At 44.2% G+C, this 21,179-nt stretch overlaps 1 protein-coding gene across 1 annotated transcript in view; it reads right to left on the bottom strand.

The window, feature by feature from the left end:
- MAPK1 (mitogen-activated protein kinase 1) overlaps nt 1-11,429 on the bottom strand; it is a gene marked incomplete at its 5' end in the record, with an annotated part of 35,437 nt that extends 24,008 nt beyond the window's left edge. The window contains one exon of the mRNA XM_084271877.1: nt 11,287-11,429. Within this exon, the coding sequence (XP_084128003.1) occupies nt 11,287-11,429 (143 nt within the window). The remainder of the gene's footprint in view (nt 1-11,286) is intronic.
- Nucleotides 11,430-21,179: the final 9,750 nt, after the last annotated feature.

The raw sequence follows: 21,179 nt of genomic DNA, 5'->3' as shown, positions 1-21,179 counted from the left end.
TCAAGTTACAATGCAAATAGCTTAAACTTATTTTTAATACTGCTGTAAGAAAAATAATGCAGTATTATGACATACTAATAACCATCAGTACTATGACAGGCTGTTCACTACAGCTTTTGGAGGTGGGGAAAGGTGGTGTTACCGGTGCAGATTTGTGGAGGGGACTGTTAGGTTTGGTTGGGTTTGTTTATCATCATGTATTAACCCTTTCAGATTCCTCAGAAAATCTGATTCTAGGTGATTCAGCACACAGAGAGCTGTCACGGTGTATTACTCTTTTGCCAGGACTGGAAAAAGAGTAAAAGTCATCAGCTTCAAAATTGAGGACATCTAGTAATGTGTCATTTTTATACCACTGAATATACTTTTTGTCCTCAACTGTAAACACCTATGTTTACTAAGAGTATCTGTTACTTTGTTCCATTTATTCATAGTATTTCTGAAGACAAATAACTATATTATTTATATTATTCCTTGGGCCTTTATTAGCATAAACTGAGAGAATCAGCACCTAGTTTTAAAATGAGTATGTGCCTATTCCTATTAAGACATATTTGCCTTGTTTTAACAGACCTCAGTTTATGAAAAGACAATTCATGACTCACTCAGAGTTTTTTATTTGTTAGCTTTCTCTAGAAAAGGTTCTCAGTAACAGAACATCTCCCAGGCTTCTCTGCTGTGAATTCAGGAAGTGAGATGCCCTTATTTCTATAGTTTAATATAATTTAATTATATAGCAGATGTAATCCAATTTGCAAACATACTAATCTGGCCCTACCTGAAAACTCTAAGTGTGTGCTATTTGAAAATCTAGGGTTTGTTTTGGTGTCTTTTTTTTTAAAGCAGTTTTTCATTTGTCAGGTACCTAGTATCAGTGGATATCCCTTGTTCCTGAACTTTTTGTCCTGACCCCTCTGCAAAGCAACTTACAAATACCTTAAAAATGTTTGTCCATATTCCTAACACTTTCTGTCTGTTGCTTATTACCAAATGATCACCACTGTGGTTTTGGTTTTATTACAGAAGGTACCTGAACAAACTTTTTTTTTTTCCTATTTCTAATAAAGTTAATTTTTCCCTTTCTAACAAGAGGGGAAATAAATATAATTTATAAACCAGTGCCCTTTATTTTTATCACAAGCCCATAGCAAGGTGCCCAAGTGATCAATGCAGTCTGCTCTATCATGCTTTTAGCTAACCTCTGAAACTCAACCAAGTCAAAATGTAACTGCATCATCTTCACCTTTAACACCTACTTTTTCAGGCATCTTTCTTGTAACGTTAAAAATCAATTCTAGCATTAAAAGTTTTCCAACACAGTTAAGCTAACTCTTTCCTCCCGTGCCAGACCTAACTGATTACAAGTGAATTTACTCTTTGGCAGTTTCCGATCTACTACAGGTTATTGCCCTTCACACCAGAGTCTTAAGGCTCTTTTGTAATCTCCTACAGAAGATTTATTTTCATATAGCTACTCAAGTAAACCTAACACATTAAAATGGCCCAGTTTTATTTTTCCAAATTTGAAAAGTAAAACCTGATGGAACCTTCCAAAGCATTACAATTTTAAATTATTTACTATGCACATAATGACTTAATAGTTTAATTCCTTAGATCGCTTACAGTATTTTGAAAACACGTAACTATTCATGCAAAATGGAGTCTTAAATAAATCACTTTTGCCAGAAGCTCAGTCAATTCATAAGCCTGGGTGTGGCAGACCAGACGATTGTGTTTTGTTAGCACCTACTAACCAGAACTATGAAGCGCAGCAAATCTAGAGTTACATTTTAGCATCAGTGTTAGAAAATACTAGCTATTTCACCCAAAGTTCTGTACTGCTTTGCAAAAGATGTCACTGAGCTTCACGGCCTTTTGATCCATTTTAGTTGTTAAAAAACAAACAAACAAAACCAGCTTCTCTACGTATTTTTCTTTCCATACCTTTATCTGTGAAGCACTGCTGCTTCAAATCTTATACCCCTACTTGACTTTATGCCATTTCAGCTGAAGTTGGTCTTCAGAAATAGACAACTCATATCTTGGTATTTTGTCTACTCGGATTCTCTTCCCACTTACCCTCCCCATTTTAGGTTGACAGGTTCTCCACTGCCAGTATTTCCTCTGATAGCATCTACGCCAAATTTAACATTTAGGCAAACTTCACTGCTGTGTTTAAAGGGCCTTCTGGCTATCTGTGAAACATACCCCTCACTCCAAAAGCACCCCTTGCTTTTGCACTGTCCTAATAAGTTAATGTCCTAAGTTATTAGAACATCAAATCTCAGTGTTTCTCTTCTCAAGAAGCCAGAGACAATTCCTGTGGGAATCAATTCCAGGGTAAAATTTTGAGACGTCGACATGGGAGAAAACCCAAGTGCTCAGTGAATTAAAAGTCGTCGCTGTGGTTCACCCTTCTTTTTGTGCCTGACAACCCTCCCCCTTTCTCACTTTTTTTGTCAGATCAGTGGCTTTCTTTGTGACAGTTCAGAGAACTTAAGCCACTCGAAGTCAAAGCGGCTCGCAAACAGGAACAGCAAAGAAATCTTTACCTGCACAGTCCTATTCCTCTCCTGCGCCAGCACCAGCACTCACATCAGTCACACCGACCACCTCTAAATTCTATTTTTTATCAAGTAATTTTTCAGCTAAATCAGTTTTCCAACACAACTTGCTACAGCCATGTAAATACCAGCACAAGAGCAGAGGAAGGACAGACACGACCCAAGGCACGGAAGGAGAGGCTACCCCTCTAGAAACAGCACAAACCAAGATCTGCACAAGCCAGTCACAGAAACCACAGCTGAAGTGTTTAGGCCTGACTGTCATGAAAGTTAAACCTCCACACGAGCTGATGAAGCACTGACTTCCTCCTGTACCTGGCTTCTCAGGAGGCACCAAAAAGCCGCCAAGACAGCAAGTACAGGTCAGTTAGGTGACCAGCGTTATTCCAGAGCCCAGAAAACTGCCACTCTAGCAGCCAATGTGCGTAGGACATATCTCCCCTTTCCTAGAGAGAAGGAAGAACATGACCAGAGATCTGTCAGCAGTAGTGGTGTTTGAATATCCCCCACCAGGGTTTACTCTTTTGTCTAATAAGGTTCTAATATGACCTGTATTCCAAATACTCCTCCTAAAATCAGCTTCAGAAAAAAGGGAAAAACCCAAGATCTAGACAAATAAGCTAATTATGGAAAAATTTAGTAATTGATTCCACACGCTATAAATCTTCAGAGGAGCTAGCTCACAGTATTTCACTCCTACAGAAAACAAAGAAACCAACCACTGAATGAAAACGTTCAGGCATACGTAGAAGCAGAGGTTTGCCTAAATCTCTAGAAACATCAGTGCAAAATTAAAACTCTATGACAAAGCACTAGAGAAGAAAGCTCATCGCTACTGTGGACTCCGCCATGGTAAGTTCAGTATTCCACTTGCAAAACAAAACACAAAACCCCAACCACTACCACCAAGTGTGCATCTCTCCACTATCAGAAGTTACTTCCCTTCAGAACCAGTTAACAAGGCATGTTTTTTCCACCACTATAAAAAGACATGCCAACAGCAAACCCTAGCTCCTCCGTATATTAACGGTTTAGTGCTTTGTTCATGCAGGGTACCAGTATTAAGACATCTTGGCTACTGTTACTAAAAAGGAACGTATTTCCCTGTGAGAAAACACTCAGAAAAATCCAATCTAAAAGACAGACTGAATGCATGTCATTCGGGGTTCTCCACATCATCCAAATCCAAAAAAACCTGGGCAAATTGTGGGCAGAATAGTTTGGGGACTACTGATTCGCGGTGCTCAGATGACTTCAAGTGCTTCTCAGGACACAGCAGCAATATTTGGTGGGGTAAACTGCCTTCCCTCCAAACAAGAAGTGAGGTACTGCAGTGACAGCTGCTAATTTCAAGGAAAACTGCAAAATGAAGTAATTGCATATTATAAACTCTAAGCCTAATTGCAAGTTGCTGGTACTTAAAACACACCCACAACACAGACGAATTACTTTCTACAATGTAACAAAAACTCTCATTTGCATTCTAATCACCAGAGAGTATTTCAGTATTTTATGAAAATTATCTTAAAATACAAAAGAAGACTGTCCAAGAAGAGATTTTTCCCTTAACAGATCTTAGATTGCTCTGACTTTAGGTACTGCTAAACAAGAGACAGTAAAAAACACATGCCCAACTCTGCTAAAAACTGGGCTGCCGTGAGAGATTCTGCCCAAACCTCACAAAGGTTTGACTAGGAATACCACATATACAGCCACAGCCACACAGATCAGTATTGCATCCACCGCCAAAAGGCAGCTGGGGCTGGGGAGCACACAGCAAGCTCCAGGCAGCCCTTCCTTCAGGCAGCCTGCCGCCTGCCCAGGTGGAAGCCGGGGCGCAGTCCCTTCTGCGGGGGACGCGAGGCTGCTCTGCGCTAGCTCGAAACCCAGCGGAAAGGGGTGGAGACAGGAATGCTCTCTGAAACAGAAACCAACCTACTGCATGCTGATGGAGTATGAGAAACCTCATCTTGCCAACATATCCACCAGTACCTCATCAAATAACCCCATCTGAGTTAATGACACTTACTACTACGTGGGTCTTACTAATCTGCCTGGTCAAAGCTGGTAATGAAGTAATATGTATTTGACTTGTAATGCAACTTGCCAAAAAGATGAGTTTGAGAATAGCTCCTTTACAGGTCCAGAGTTGTAATAAAGCAAAAGAAAATAAGGGCCCTTCTGAAAGGAGATAAATTCACAAGCTACTCTAACCACCTAACAATTACAAGAACCTAGGTTTTACACAGATAAGTCACCTGAAACAAACTGCACTTCACTGCATTCACATACACTAACAATTTACCTTACAACACAGCTAAAGATAAATCACATTCTAAAATCTGTTTACAGCTCCATATGCTTTGTTTGAGCAGTCTGGAAATCCAAACAAAATGCAATTGAAATCACTTAACGAAACATTGTGGGGTTTAGGTTTGATTTTGTTTTTTCAGACATTATTTGAAAAGTTCCCAAAATTCTTCACTTTAAATGCAAGTAAAATATTCTCTAGATCAGCAGAACATCTCACTTCAGCTATCAGCAGCACCTGCTCACAGCGACACAGACTAACCATGAACTGGGCTGTATTACTGGGGTCAAGGAACGCCATTACTGTTGAGGCCACATCTGGAATACTGCATCCAGTTCTCCTCTCTCCTAGTGCTGGAAGAAGTCCAGCAGAAAACCATTAGGATGCACAGGGGGCTGAAGGACAAGACATACCAAAAAAAAAAAAAAAAGGAAAATTGAGGAAACTTGGTTTGTGTAGACTAGAAGGGGAAAAAGGGGGGCAGGGGGCTGGAAAACATCTCTCTGCTCTTTTAAGTTACATAATGGAAGATTACAGAGAAAACTGATCAAGATTCTTCTCCAAGGTAAAAAGCACTAAGGACAAGAGGCAATGGTCGCACGCTGCTGCGAGGGAAACTCGTGGTTTTAAGCACAGAAGTTTCACTGGGCAATTGGTTAACACTAGAACCAGAAGCTGCCCAGAGACACTGAGGAACCTCCATCCCTGGAGATTTTGGAAATACTGAGTACACATATTGAGAAACTAAATCTAATTTTGACATCAGCCCTGCTTTGAGTAGGAGGTTGGACTTCCTACATGACCTCAGGAAGTCCCTTTCGACCTACATTATGCTGTGAAATAATCCACAGCAAGATGTCATATTTTTATAAAACAACAAACTGATCAGTTAACTTCATTTCTAGATCAGAGCTGAAAGCATCAACATAAAAAGCATTTTAAAAGTACTAGTTTTCAACTCAAGTTCAGCTGTACTCCTACTCAGTTGGTAAGCATTAACTCTTCTGTGGGCTGCAGATTCCCACTCCTAAGCAAGCTCACTGAACTACCAGAGCCTGGTGTGCTACACATACACATCTCTGGTCTCAAGAGTACCAATAAATCCATGCGTGAAACTGGGGCATCTGTCACGTCTCTTTGGGGGAGTCCAAGTCTGCCTATGTGACCTCCAGCATACAGGATCTTTTCATTCGAGCAAAATAACTATTTTAAAGAAACTTGCAGAAACTTTCTACCTTTAAGACTTCTACCATCTATCAGATTTTATGGCAGGCAGGCAAGAGGTCCAAACATCTTATGCAGGGGTACGGGAGATGAACAGTATCTGTGGTTGCATTGGTTAGCATGTAAGCCTTACTAAATCATACTTCGAAAATATAACATGTACTCTCTGATCTGTTTCCACGCTATGTTAAGAAAAATATGTATTTATTTATAAACGCAAGTGTCCCTGAGCCATGCTCCTCATTTAAGCCTGTATCCCACGGCTTTGGGCAGAGAGGAAAAGTTGCTCCCTCTCACCTTCCATAAATCTTAAGGACAGCTCCAGCATAGAGCGCGAGTAACCGCTGTCCCATTCCCGAATGCCTAACTGCAGAGCTTGCAGACCACCTGTGGCATCACAGGCGAACAGAAAAGCAGCTCTGATCGCTCCTTTCACCTTTCCACACCGGGTTCAGTGAGCGCAAGAAGCCCGAGTGACTGACGGAAACGCTTACCTCAGGTTTCTCCCCAGAAGGCAGAAGTTGCTAAGTAGCCACCAGTTATATTTCCTAATTCTCTACTCTGACCCTTGCACTAAGAAGGATGTATTAAGGTACTCTCCTCCAGTAAGGAGGACGTGTTAGGGTACTCTCCTCCTTACCACACAGACCAGAACACATTCATTACCAGGTATCAACACAAGTACCCAACCTGCGCTACCTAAAAGCGCCCACAAACAGTGGCATGGTCTCTTGACTTGCTCTGCCATTAAGGGTACTCCCTCCAGATCAATGTGACAGTTAACAGGAAAAGAATTATAGGCTATTTCTTGCTGCTAAGCAGCCCACCCCGGGTCACCAATCTGACCCTCACAGAGGGGTGCAAATGCTGCCTTCCTGTGTAAGGTTGGACTGTCTCCAGAGAAAATACTATACAGCCATCAATCCCATCAAGTCTTGTATTTTAATTGTTTAATATAAGTATCTGCATCTTGCAGATCATTCTGTTCCTGATCTTTTTCCTGTTTTGAGCCTCTTCATGCATAAACTTCTCAGATTTCATTTTAAGTGATCCATCCTCTAAAACTAGACATGTTCCATGAAACACTGGAAGGAGCAGATCTTTGAAAGAGCTACTGCCAAACGGTTAAAATATTCTTTTCAGTATTACTTTAATGTTCCTCTATTGACTTAACTTCTAATTTCAATCTTGTACCGCACACCAGTAACACAAAAACCAAGCCACTCAAATTCAGGCCAACAAATGCAAGATCTGCACTTCAAGGCTGTTCTCTTCCAACTGCGTTCATGTTTTATTATTTATATGCAGCTATCTGCAGCAGCAGTGACACTTCACATTCACGTACACCTGATGACAAAAAGAACTTCCAAAACACAGGCTATAAAACTGAACATCCCTAATCCCATTCACCATTTCTTTCCAAAAAGATGCCTTGGTTTAAAATATCAAACGACAATCCTTGCCAAATTACCACTGACCAACTGGATGAAGAACAATTCACACTGGATGTTTAAAGCTCAACACAATCATATTTTTACTGCTGTTTCAGTGTGCTTAAAGCATGGCCTGTTGACAGTGTGACTTGGGAGTTTTTGCAAAAAGAAGGAAAAAAACCAAACCCAAAACCTACAACCTTGGGAAGGAGGAGACAATCTCAAAAACTTCTCATACTTCCCTGTGTCTGAAAGGTAGTTCTGAAACTTTCAGACCCGGTCTGAAAGTCAGTCCCAGATGACTCTTGAGGTTGATAACCCCCTATCACTGAAAGAAAGGGAAAGTCACAAAGAACATCACACCAAACTCCTCAAAGCAACTCTTAAGCAAAAAAAGATGAAGAAAAACAAACAAAACACAAACCCACAGCATTTGCATATATACAGATAAATTAACTCAGAGTAACAAACACGTCTGTATGACTAAATAATTGCTCAAAGAACATCCCTGCAGTCCTAGACCGTGCTGAGGATTTTGGCTAAAACTTCATTTGCACTGTGATCACTGCCTAGTTTCACAAGCAGAAACACTGAAAATAAAAAAAAAACAAAACAGGTTAAAAAGGGACACTGACATGGATATCCACTTATTAACCACTTCACCCCCAGCAGTAGAATTTCCAAAATGCAAGCTTGTATATCAAAGGATGAGCATTTCTGGCAGAGTTCAACTGAAAATGAGATGGGGGTTGTGCCTGATAACATTCCTTTTCTGCTTACGAAGCTGAGAAAGTGCAACCACAACACAGCAGTAAATATACTGCTCTGCTAAGTTTATTTTTACTCTAAACCTGATTATGTTAAAAATGACTGCACTAGAGAAAACAGTTAAATGCCTTTAAGGGTTTTCAAATCCAGATGAGAGAACATTCGCGCACAGTCTATTCAGCCAACATCTTCCTCTATTTCCTGTGCTGTTATTTTATGTTGCGATCAATATTTCTCAAACATTATTCCCTCTGCTGCAAAATCAAAATGGAAGACTGACCGTAGCAGCACTCATCCTAAGAACACATCGTCTGCCCTTTTATTAATATAATTACAATATTTGTGTTGTTTTCAAGTCCCTACCCCAATAATCCAGAAATACACAGATTAGGAAAAACAAGGAGAGGAGTGAAGGATTTGAAGAGTTAAGTCACTTGTTTTCCATCTAACGAGCCTAATGGCACAATGTACTTGTAAATAACCAGTGCTTTCCCCAGTCCTACATGTCAGCTGTAGGTCTAAACCAAAACCATCAGAGCCCACTTTACTTGTCCTCGCTGAAGTGTACAAATTTAAATGGATTTTGCAGTTGCAGGAAACATCTCCATCTGCACACTTAGAGCTTGCCCTCTACCCCGCCCCCCCAAGGGAGAAGCTTCTGCAGATCCTCACTGCATTAGCAATCAAAGCAAGATATGAACCACGTAGCACTAAACTGCACAACCTATACATCTGTCAAATGATAAGTAATCTTATTTAATCATAGTAGCTTGCATGTCAGGCACTACAATACGTTACAGTTGCTATGGCATTTAACTACAAGCGCATCCAACACTTTCCTTATCAAGTATACAATATAAACTGAGACTTTGTGCCCTGCCATCTCACCCCCGAGGCAGAAGAGCAATAATTAAAAGCACAACATACCAAATTTAACGTTTCACATGAAAAATTTTAGAATAGAAAACACAGGAGCCAAGTGCATGATTTCAGCGGAACCAGAGATTTGGATTGTTTGTTAGCAATTCTGTACAGCATTCACAGCAGAGGCAGTGTAAGTTTTTAAATAAAAGATAACCTTACATAGTTTTGCAGGGAAACAGTTTCAGTACAGAACTTAGTAACATTCCATTTGGAGGGGCAGAAAGTGGCTTGGTTTCCCCTGTATCTGCTCACTACCATAGTGATGCCAAAAAAGGGCATCAACTGCCATCACCCTGCTTCTTGCAATCTCTGATGTGTGGTGGAATATTTTAGCTTTAACATGTTGTCTGTTAAACACGTTTTTAGCACCCACTGATATGAACTGGGCTACGTACACAGCATACATTTTGTAAGCAATATTCCCTAGTACATTCCTACATTGGGCCACAAGTGTAGTTAGCGCTGAGTGCAGTTGGTACTGGGATTATCTGCACCAGTTTACTTGCCCTAGCTCAGATGCTCAAGTATATTGCCATAAAACACAGCCTGTATCATAAGCTACATTAACAAGTTTTGGACTGGATATACTGCAGCGTTTCTACCACTAAACCAAGAACGTGGGTATTTGTACATTATAAACAGGATTTCTGATTTACATCTTGAAGGTTATTCCCACAGAGAAAAAGCAAAGGCCACAACTCCAAAGTTTGTAGAGAGGCTGATCTCCCAACTAAACCCAGGCCTAGATGAAAGCTCCCACCCTGAAATACAGGATGACTTCATCTTAACAGGCCAGCACAATCCAATGACTATATGCAAAAAACCTACAGCTATGAAAGTCTGTAACATGCAGCTGAAGGCTGTGAAGAGCCTTCGCTGAGAAATGCGGCCATTTACAATAGATTAAGCATCAGAGAGAGAAATTAATGCTGATAAAGCTTTCATGAAGACATAGCCTGTAAACCTCATTTAATACCTCTGGTCAAGAAACACGATGAAGAAACACAAGCAGCACAGGAAAAAAGTTGACAAAGCAATAACACAAAAAAAGTTTTTATCTGCATCCCTCAAAAAAAAAAAAAATCAAACAGCCCAAAACAAAACACCACCACAACTTACTTCTGAAATAATTTAACCTGTTTTACTAATACCAGAGAAAGAAAGCACGTCAGATTTATAACCCAGTCACAAGATATACCATCACTGAGCATCATCCCAACTCATTTAGATTGATAACAAACCCCACCTCGCACTCATTCCGGTTAGTTTACATTTCCAATATCTTGTCTGCAGTTCATTCACCTCACTCTTTATGACTGATCCTAATCCAGGCAAACACAGGGGACTGCTGCCCAGCGAGACTTAGTACAAGTCTTCACGGTACAAAACAATCACGATCCAGAATGGCCGGGGAGAACTTTCACCCGCCCAGGTTAATCGAGACACTGATCTGGCACGCTATGCAGCCCAGACAGCGCGTCCCGAGGAGAGCCAGGTAGGGGCAGCAATTCCTATGCACAGATTCACTTTTTCTACCGACTGCGAGCTGGGGACGCGCAGCCAGGTGAGCCCTGGCACGGCCGCCAAGCGAAACGCGGAGCTGCAGCAGGATTCTACCAAGTTTTCCCCCGTTTGGAACGCCTGCGGCCAGGCTACAGAGACGGAGAAAACAGCGACCGACTCTAGAGGGAGGGACGAGAAACATTAAAGAAAACAAACGCACGGCTGAAAGGAAACGAGACGTTCGGCCGCAGCCATAGATGGAGGAATTTTTGGGAGGCGGTAGCGAGGGAGGGGAAGGGTGATGCCGGAGGGACAACCTCGGGAACACGAAGGGAAAAGCAGAGCCGAGCAAAGCGAGGCAGAGATGCTTGAGCCCCGGCTTCCCCTCCCCCGGCAAGGCACGGGCGTCTCTCTCCCCCACCCCCCCACTGCAAGGGCGGGCCGGAGCCCGGGGCCGAGCCCCGCGGAGGCTGCGGCCGGGCAGGGCGGCGGGGAGGGAAGGAGGGAGTTGTTCAGGGCAAGGGCGCTGCCTCAGCCGGGATCGGCAGCCGGCACTCACCACACCATGCCGTAGGCCCCCTCGCCGATGTAGGAGAGGTTGGTGTAGCGGGGCCCCACGTCGAACACTTGACCCCGCACCATCTCCGGGCCCCCGGCGTTGGCAGAGCCGCCCGCAGCCCCGGCCCCCGACACCGCCGCCATGTTGTCCGTGCCGGGAACCGCGGTGACTGCGTGCGGGGGGGGGGTGGGAGGGGGCGGAGGCGAGGGGAGGAGGAAGGAGGGGGACGAGGAGAAGGATGCGGGAGGGAGGAAAAGAGGCGTCGCCCGCTCCGCTGCGCTCCGGAGCACCGGCTGCTGCCGCCGGCTCAGAGGCCCCGTCAGCGCCGTCACCGCCGCGGCCGCTGTGAGGAGACGCCGCCGGCCGCGCGCGCGCGCATCGACCCGGGCTGGGGGGAGGGGAGGAGGGGTGAGGGCTCCCGCGGAGGGAGCGGCGGGGCGGGGCGGGGCCGGGCGGGGCCGGGGGCGGAGCCAGGGGCGGGCCCGGGGACTGCGGTAACCGCAGCCGCTGGGGAGGGGGCGCGGCGGGCGTGTCACGTGGCGGGCGTGTCGGCTCTGCGGGCGCGCGGCCGCCCGGCGCCATTAGAGGCGTCAGGTGACGGCGGGCGGGGGCGGGAAATGGAGTCCGCGCTCCGGCGCCTCCGCCTCCCAGGGCCCCCTCGGAGCTGGGCCGACGGAAGCGCTGAGGGCGGGCCTGGGCACCCCGCAGGGCTCCGCCTCCGGGGCCCGTCGGTGCCCGGCGCGGCGCACGTTAGCAGCGGGCTGCGCAGAGTGACCGGCAGCGAGCCAGCCGCGGGGCCGGAACGGGCTCCTCTGGCGCCGGGGCGCAGCGGGGCCGCGCGCTGGGCCTGGCTCCGCCACAGCCCGCTGGTGTCACGCGGCGCAAGCTCGCTGTGCGCCAGGGCCGAGCTGCCGTGGTAGGAGCGGGTCTGTTGCCGGGCCTCCCGAGCTCCAGGCCCCGGCTCTACAATCTGCTCCGTGTATCTGGTGTGTGTGGAATCAGATCCCCGCATAAACACAAACGCGCAGCAGGAAGTGTAGCTGGTGATGGTCTGTGGCCTCCATCAGTCTGTCTCTCCCTGCAAGGCTCAGACCTCCTGAAGCAGCTTTTGCTTCAGCAGGACCTGTGCAGAAGTTGTGCACGAGGGTCTTGACACCACCCCTGAATGTGGTTTTTTTGCAGTTCTCTAATGATCTTGACAACCCCTGGGCTGAAATCCTACTGATGGGTGCTGTGACTGCTCTCGCCCAGCTGCTTGACACGTGCTGCATCTTCTGCTTCTTCAGAAATCCACTCACTCACATACCTATCCTTGTATATCCTTGAGTGCCTGTCTCCACATTTGTACTCATTCTAGTCTGTCAGTGGGCCCCAGTGTGGAACCGTCCAAATACCCCTTGACTATCACACTCTTATAAGCAGTTAGTAATTCCATGTTCCTGGGTAGCAGAGCTCAGCCAGAAGCTGCTGCACAACAGACCAGTTGCTCTCAGGTTTTTTCAGCATTGCTCCCTCTTCCTATTGACATCTGTGCTGGTGGTGCTGCTGCTTCACGTCCGTGTGCCTCGAAAACATCCCTGCCAATGCACCCTCATCTTCCTTTCCCCAGCTGCCAGAGGGCCATTTCTGGCATCCCACCTTCTGCCACTACTTGCTGCAAACCACCTTCTTTTGCTATTGACCAAATAATTGGTTTTTTCCATAGCTGCTTCCAAATGCTGTACAATTTCCTGGTTGCAGCCTGCAAACGTCCCCCAAAGCATCAGGCTTGCTGTTTGATCAGAAGTCAAGAGGGAAGGGTTGTTGGTTCCAGCTGATTAGCCAAACCAAAGCCCGAGGTCTCTCCTTTGAGGCAGACCCACCCAGCAGGGTCTGGCTTCAGACGCATCCCCAGCTGAGTTTCATGGAGTGAAAGCTGGATGACCAGTGTAATCTGATAAACTCCTCAGTATTTAACATTCAGCTACATAGCTTGGGTTTTTTTAATGTACTGGGGGAATGGTCCTGATACACTTATTTTTACTTGTGTATAATGCTCTCCTTTCCACAAGGTGTTCTGCCCCTTAGAAACACTGCAGTAAATGTGAATAAGTGTTTAAATTTTCTGAAACCAAGTGAAATACTATTTAAAAGGTTCTCTTAAATCTAAAATTGAAATTATGCTTATTCTGATTACATACATAAATAAATCTGTCATCAGCAAATGCAAAACAAATGATTATAGAGAATCCAGCTTAAACACAACCTGTCATAGCAAATTTAATTAAAAACTGGCTTGTATCTAGATTATTTGCTATGTTCACCAGGATGTGTCTGATCAAAAAGGAAACCAACCCAGCAGACCAGGAAATTGTGGAAAGACTGTCAGCTCCTTTGAGCACTGTGTTCAAATATATGTCTAATCCAATTAAACCCAAATAAGCGGTCAGAAGGCTGTGGCATGCTTTCCAACCATTTCTCCTCTGACAGAACTCGGTGCCTGTATTTCAGTGAAGCACGAGAGTTATACCAGAGAGAAGTGTTACCAGTTGCTTTTCAGCCCATTTAAATACACTGCAATTAGCTGCACTTAATGTTGGATCTTTCCCCTTAACAAGGTGACATTAAAGCCTCGGTTCTGGAAAGAGCCTAAATGCGTTTTAAGAATATTATTAGGTCTGTGATCAAGATAAAGGGCTGTGCTGGGGGCAAAGAGGTGATGCTCACTAAAAAATTATTATAGATAACAAAAAGCAGGAGGAAGATCTGCCCTCATTTCAAAAAGAAAACAAGCTGCTGCTAAGATGGAATTTGTCTGAACAGAAGCACAGTCTCTCCATTTTGAAACTCTGTTAGGAAACAGCTATGCCATACCCTTGATCAGTTTGAACACACCATGGTTTGGTCTATCTCCATCTCAGGTTTGGGAGTCACATGGATGAGTTCATTCTACAGTGAGGGCCTAGAAATTATCAGTACTGTTATACATATCTGCTGTAGGCGTTCCCTGGGTGTTCTGTTTAATAGGTCCCTTCAAAAGTCAGTGTTGTGCCATGAAAGGCCCTACGAGTCCTGGAAACAGCGTTACCAGGCTTAGGGAAAGGACAAACACTACGTAGCTTTGCCACACAACTACAGTGCTGCTCTTTGTCAGGGGTAGGATGGATTTCAAATTGTTTTGCTAATTTAGAAACTAAAGCTGCATCTCCCAACATCATCATCATTGTATTCGCTGTATTATTTGTGTGGGGACATCAAATACATAGGTTTCTTGGTAGCTTCTGTAGGAGTATGGCATTTGCTTTCAGAGTACCTCAGCATGACCCTGAACTTCCCCATCATCCCAACAAAATGCAGGCACTAAGTATATGAATCAATTTTTCCCAGCATTATTTAAAAAGACCTCAAGCCTCTGCGCGGGGGTGACGAGAAAGTGAAATAAGACATGTAAGGTGTTTTATAAAGATATATTTTAACTTCTGAAGCACTCAGGAACCATGGTGATGAATGTGACACAAACTTAAATTGCTTGGATATGAGCTGTGATCCACAGGGAACTCTCCCAAGATTCATAAAGAGCATCAGATGCTCAGATGCTAATAACTTCTAGTCAGTACCTACCTGGGCCTGATTTAACTGCTGACATACAGCTCAAAATCCCTGAGACTGATTTTCATCCAAACGCTGGCCACTGCTTTGGCAGCGTAACGTGACCTCAACAAAAATGAGCATCTCTGTGTAATCTTATGCTGTTGAGGAGTTAAAAACAGTCCCTCACCCAAACTGCTGGGCAACTGATACCAAAGCAAATTCACCTTTTCCCCCCGCTCAGCATTCTGACTGACTTTGCAGGAGGCTTATGGTGGCTAATTACTAAAACCAGTAATCAGATTGCTGTGTTTGTTGTGTGCATGCCGAGGGGAGCACAAAGGATTATTAATTGCAGAACTATACTGTCAGTAGCAACCTTGATCTCGCCCTGGGTATCATTCTGTCACTCTCAGAATGTGTCACTCCTGGAGATGGTTTGTATTATCTGTCATGTTCTTGTTAGATTTGCTGCTCACAAATCGAGTTTGAAAACACAGCAAGTAATTTTTTGTTCCTTAGTTTTGTACAACTAGCTTACAATTATACTCTAAATATTTCAAAAGGCATCCACTTTACAGCAACCTTAAAAGCTTATTATATAATTCTAACATTTCCAATTAATATACCAACGTTTTGTTGCTGTCTATGTAAAATGAAGTTGCTTTCATTTTTCAACTGCAGTAGCAGCAGTATCCAGGCACTGTCCTGCGCCTCGGTAATGGAAATTTCCCAGCCTCAAAGCACGCTCTGTTTCAGTCAGCTGCAATAAAAGTCTGAGTGATTTCAATATTGTTGTGTGCTTTACTTGTCCTCAGTTATCTGGAGCTTGTATCTTTTGAAAGCCAGCTACTCCTCATGAGCTTGCTTCATCTTGCCCAAGACATAAAATTCAGTAAACAAGCTGTGGATGATACGAGAATTGAAGCACCAGATAAAAAGTTATTTTACAGGACTGATTAAAAAAACCCAACACACCCCCACAAACAACAACCGCCCCCCCAAAAAGACACACAGCCACTATTTATACAGGGATTTGTGAGGATGCCACTGAAGTCCTGGTGTATGACTCTTGTTCTGCTGTGCCAAAGCTTTATGCACTGGAAGGCTACTGCATAATATCAGTGTCTTGATCACCGTATTCCTGATGCCACTGATTGCTGGGAAGATGTAAGAAAATTAAAAAAAAAAAAAAAAAAGGAGATAACAGTATTAAAAAACTTCCTAAGTCTAATGAGTTACAATTATGAAAATACATGGTCTGTTCCCCCAACTTGTTCTCAGTTCAGCTGCAGGCAGAGCAAGTGATGCCTCCAACACAGGCCGAAGCCAAAGAACATAGAAACAGGTTTGTATTGTCGCAGTACTCTGTTTTCACAGTAACTCTGTTTTCAATACTTCTCATAATGAAAAATTTAGGGAGCATTTGTGATGAAGGGAGTGGCTGATGTGAGGGCAGAGGAGAAAGGATGATGAAGGAAGGAATAAAGGATAATATAGGGCCAGGGTGGGGGAAGAATGTAAAATAAAAGATGAACAGGTAGTGGACGTGGGCTGTGGGAATAGAAGGGTTATAGTTGAAGGGGTGATAGCCAGACCCTGCTTTGGGAAGTGAGGCACTTGACAGACATACACGGGGAACCAGTTTGGGGAATAGTGCCAGACCTTCTAAATAGAGCTCACCAGGGTTTGCTTCCATGTAACATCAGCGTAGGTGATGTCCATCACAAATAACACATAGCTAATGATTTTGTGATGGCACAGGTATACTTCCTAGTTGTATCCTGCTGTTATTTTTAGTCTAAATGATGTCCTCCAGCTGACCAGAGACAAGTGATAGGGAATGGTGCGCAAATGGAATTCTCAGATTATCACATAAAAGTCACCCAGGTTCAAAATTCAGCAACAGTGAAACTCCATCACAGGACAAGTGTGTGGCAGCCTGTATGAGCAAGTTGGAAGCCACAGCACTTATTCTCAAGATAAGGTTCCACACATGAACTGTCATATTTAGCTCTTCCGTTCGCAGCCTTGGCAGATAAACAAGACCTGACTGGAAGCAGGACTGATTTTTCTCTGGCCAGATCTTGGCCTTGCTGACACTGGATGACAGAACTGCAGAAGAGGCACCACCAGATTTGGGTATGACACACCTCAAGCACCAGCAGGGAAATCGGTGTCTTTGCTCTCCAAGGTGCACCCATGCTGCAGGAGGGGAGGAAGGTTATCAGCCTTCTCCTTGCACATTGTTCAGCCCACTGCCCCGAGAGCCCAAAAAAGCTTGTACTGCATCTTTTTTGGTAGATATAAATTCCAGACAACTGTTTCTACAGTCTGAAATTGATGAATCATCATTCATTTTTAAAACAACCATTTCTTTTGCAATTTTGCATATCTACACTAGATAAGGGCTGTGCAGACAAGAGAGGTTTCCTGAAGGAAGTGGTGTCACAGTATTTTGAAAATAGGGCCAAGCTGTTGGAATCTGTGTTGCATTACAGGGGTAATGCAATACCTCTGAACACTTCCTGTTTATCATGAGCGAGACAGTTTTCACCACATCATAAAACTTTCAAGCATTTGTTAATAAACACTCCTTGAGAAAAAATAATATCCAAATATACAACCCCCTGTGGCATCTGTCATTATAAACTGAAGGAGTTTTTCATTATATTTATCAGGGGACTGTTTGTGTGAGAGAAGCACTCTGAGGGCCCCGTTCGCCTCCTGCTGAAGTCCACGCACCATCTCTCATTAGGTCTTGGGACCCCAGGGATATGATTTTTCTTATATGTAAATAGCAAGATGTTTGAATGAGCAAATGTAATTTTTACTATCAGCACTTGTCATTTTCATAAACACCATGGGTATGGAGAGAACAAACAGCTGCAGAATCCCAGTGCAGAGCCCTACGTGGAAATGGCAGAAGTAAGTTTTCCTTCTAACAACAATCAGCTGCAAGTGCCAAGGTACCTAATCGAATATACAGACTGAGCAGATGTTCAGAGCAGTACTGTCTCACTGTGTGGCCTTTCTCACTTGACAGCTTTGTTGTTGCAATTAATTCTTCTGGATAAATTAACCTAGGCTGGAAACGTAGAGCCAGGGAGCAAGAGGGTGCAGATTTTTCAACACCAGGAACCTTGACAGTGCAATTTGCAGGCCCAGCAGATAAGATCTTTGGCAAGGAAATGCAAATTATTGAGGCTGTTTCAGGATGTTCTTCTGATCATGGTTAGGAGTAGCTGACAGGCTACAGGGTGGGAGGCAGGGAGGATATTCAGGGTTTCTGCCACTTGGATAGGGAATAAACATTTTGGTAGGTAACTGTACAGCAGCAATGTAAAGGGAAACCTTGTGCCTTACAGGGCTTCACCAGGGAAGGAGGTTTAAGTTCAAAGCTTATCTGTTTGTTGGAGCTTTCTGGGACAAACAGGAAGATCTGAAGTGCAGTTCTGTGTGATAACCCTGCTACACAGAAGTTCAAGATGGGCACTGACTGTGTACAATTCTTACTTCTTTAAATGGCTGTAGCCATTTTAAACTGTGCCACACAGACCAGGGAGAAGTGTGAACTTCAGAAAGACCTTCCCTCCAGCCCCCAGCTCTAGACCTTGCTAAACTGTGTCAATAATTTTGCAGCTTTTGGGATTTTGAAAGTTTTAACAATGGGGAAATTATCTGTCTCATGTTATTGTTGGCTTACCTGAAATGTAGTGGTTATTACTCCAGACATGCAGAGCCTAACGATAAGAGATGCTCCTTATAACTGCAGTACATCCATTGTAATCAAGCACTACATTTATCTTACTGCATTACTGAGGCTCTGGATTTTGTACAAGTGACACAAAGTTGTTGTGAGGACCTATCAGCATCAGGTAACTTTTCAATACAATGTCTCATTTCCCACTGACATTAACAGAGCCAGACTAATTCCTGGCCTGCAAATCCTGAGAGAAAGACCAAGAGCGATGAAATGTAGATTTTACTATTACAGTAACAGCTGTTTTAAAAATAAAAACAAATAAGAAGAGAGAGAACACTGCTCTTGACAGAGGATATAGCAAAATATCTGCAGGATGGTGCTCTGCATCCAATTTTACAGGTACCACTAATGGCAGTGGAGTAAGCCCCAGTGATTACACTCTGCCAAACAGTAAGTGTGGAGAGTAGCCGACAGATGTCCAGCCACTTAGGCCTGTGCCTTGCACACCAGACTGTGGTATGGAAATGCATGTGGATATTTAATTGTTATTCGACTACAAGTTGCCTGGATTTATGAGTCTGGGAAGCGCAGATGCTGCAGAGAGAAATGAGTGTTTATTAGCACAGTAGCTGCGCTGGCCTTTCCTGCAGAGAGGTAAAGTACCCCCATCTATAGAAAATGGATTAAAAGGGGGCAGCGTACCACTCTCATGTCCCATTTACCTTTGTGAAGTGCAGCTGGAAAAATGCCAATATACAGATATACTTCCATGATGAACTCTGAACAGCTTCTACTGCTGTTTGTCACAGATAATAAAAAATGCAGCAGCTGTTCTCTTATCAAATCCCAATTTAAGGAAATGTGTATCTAAACAAGGAACATAAACACACCCCTCCTTCAGGAATGCTTACATGGACACACAAGAATAAACCCTTTAAGAGCTAGATTAGGAAGATGAGACCACTGCCCTGTATTCAAGCAATTTTTCCGGTGCTTGCTGCAACAAGCAACTTTCTGTAGTTGCTTTGAACATGTCCTCTTTCCTCCTTGGTTCCTCTTCTACTACTCTTACCATGATAACATCCTCCTGGGCTCCTGCAGTCCCTTTCATTCCCTTCTCTGCTGTGTAGATCACCTCCCTTCACCTATCCAGTCAGCTTCCCTGAACAGGCTGTGTTCATCCCGTGCCCCTTTGAGGGAAGCACAAGATAGGAGGTAAAGTGGGAGGTTAGGCATGGAATAGCAGCAAGGCATCCCTCAGCACACCCCAAACGTGCAGCAAAAATCTGTACTTCTCCCACTCATTGCAGTTCCAGTCTCCATTCCCTCTGTGTCCAACTCCTCCTTTCCTGGGCTGCTGTACTTTTTTCTGAAATCATTTTCTTAACACTTTATTGAGCTGCACGAACTCAAAGGGCCTGAAAAGCACCAGACCTGCACAAAGAAAGCAGCAGGGCTGGGAGCAGAAGTGTCCTTTTTTTGATACCAGCAGTCCATTAGGTTTGGCTCAGCTGCCGTGTGGTATCACTCCCTAAGTCTGGTTTTGTCTTTGAAACAGGAAGGTTTGACCACACCACTGAGAAGCCTTCAAAGACTTTTTCCCTTTGCCATCCTTTGCTGTGCTTTTTTCTGCTAGGGAAAAACATGGGGCGGGGGGCGGGGGCGGGAAATAATCACGATGGCAACTTCACAGTGACTGCCTTAGCACCTCCCTTCTGCCTTACCAGCATCCTCTTCCTCTCCTATTTTCTGCCATTTACCCCTCCCAAAAAATCTTACTGCTGTACTTCATGCTCCTGGTGACCTTGTCCTCCCATCTCCCAAGCAGCTGATGCCTCTAGAAACACACTCCCGCCCCAGGATCCTTTTCCTCGCAAGCCCACCGCGCGAGCAGGCCGCGCGCAGGCCACGCACAGGCCTCGCGTCGCAGGACAAGCGCTCAGAAGAGACAAGTATTACACAATCCACAAGACATGCGCATTACTCACCAAAACAATCACAGGGATCCTATTTCTGCAGCGCTGCCTCGCTCTGCTTGTTTCTTCCCAGTATCAGACCAATGCACGGAATCCGGACCCCAGTGGCGGCTGCGTACGTCTAAACCTACAGCCTGAGATGGAGGGGAATTTTCTGCACAGCTACAGTAGTGATTGGAGGCAGGCCTCCTGTGAAGGACAGAAATATCTCGTTGTGTTTATTCTGTGATGTGGTCCAATCGTTTATACTGTTGGATTAATACAAATAAAAATGGAATCCATTGCTGGCTGTTGCTCGTTATTCTTATCCCGCATACATTAGGAAGCGCACATCCTCTGATAAATCCAGAAACTAATAAATGCCTTTATATTGTAAGGAGGAAAAAAAACCACCTCCCCAACCCTTTCTAGAAATACTGTAGAAACATTCACATCCTCTATTTCTGCCTCTTCTAAAAGGCAGGCTGTGTCTTATTATCATCAAGGAAAAAGTAAACAAATGTAATTTAATCAGTTCTGTCTTTCATTGATTTGCATCAGCAAGAATAAAAGACAAAGGCAGAATGGAAAACAGCAGCTTTGTGCTAAAAGTTTGAATGCACAAAATACTTCTTTCTCCAGCTGTCAGACATTAAAAAACGCTA

The sequence above is a fragment of the Gallinula chloropus genome, assembly GCF_964237585.1.
Source record: "Gallinula chloropus genome assembly, chromosome: 17".
NCBI classification, from domain to species: domain Eukaryota; kingdom Metazoa; phylum Chordata; class Aves; order Gruiformes; family Rallidae; genus Gallinula; species Gallinula chloropus.
This window is presented reverse-complemented; position numbering and strand designations above follow the sequence as displayed.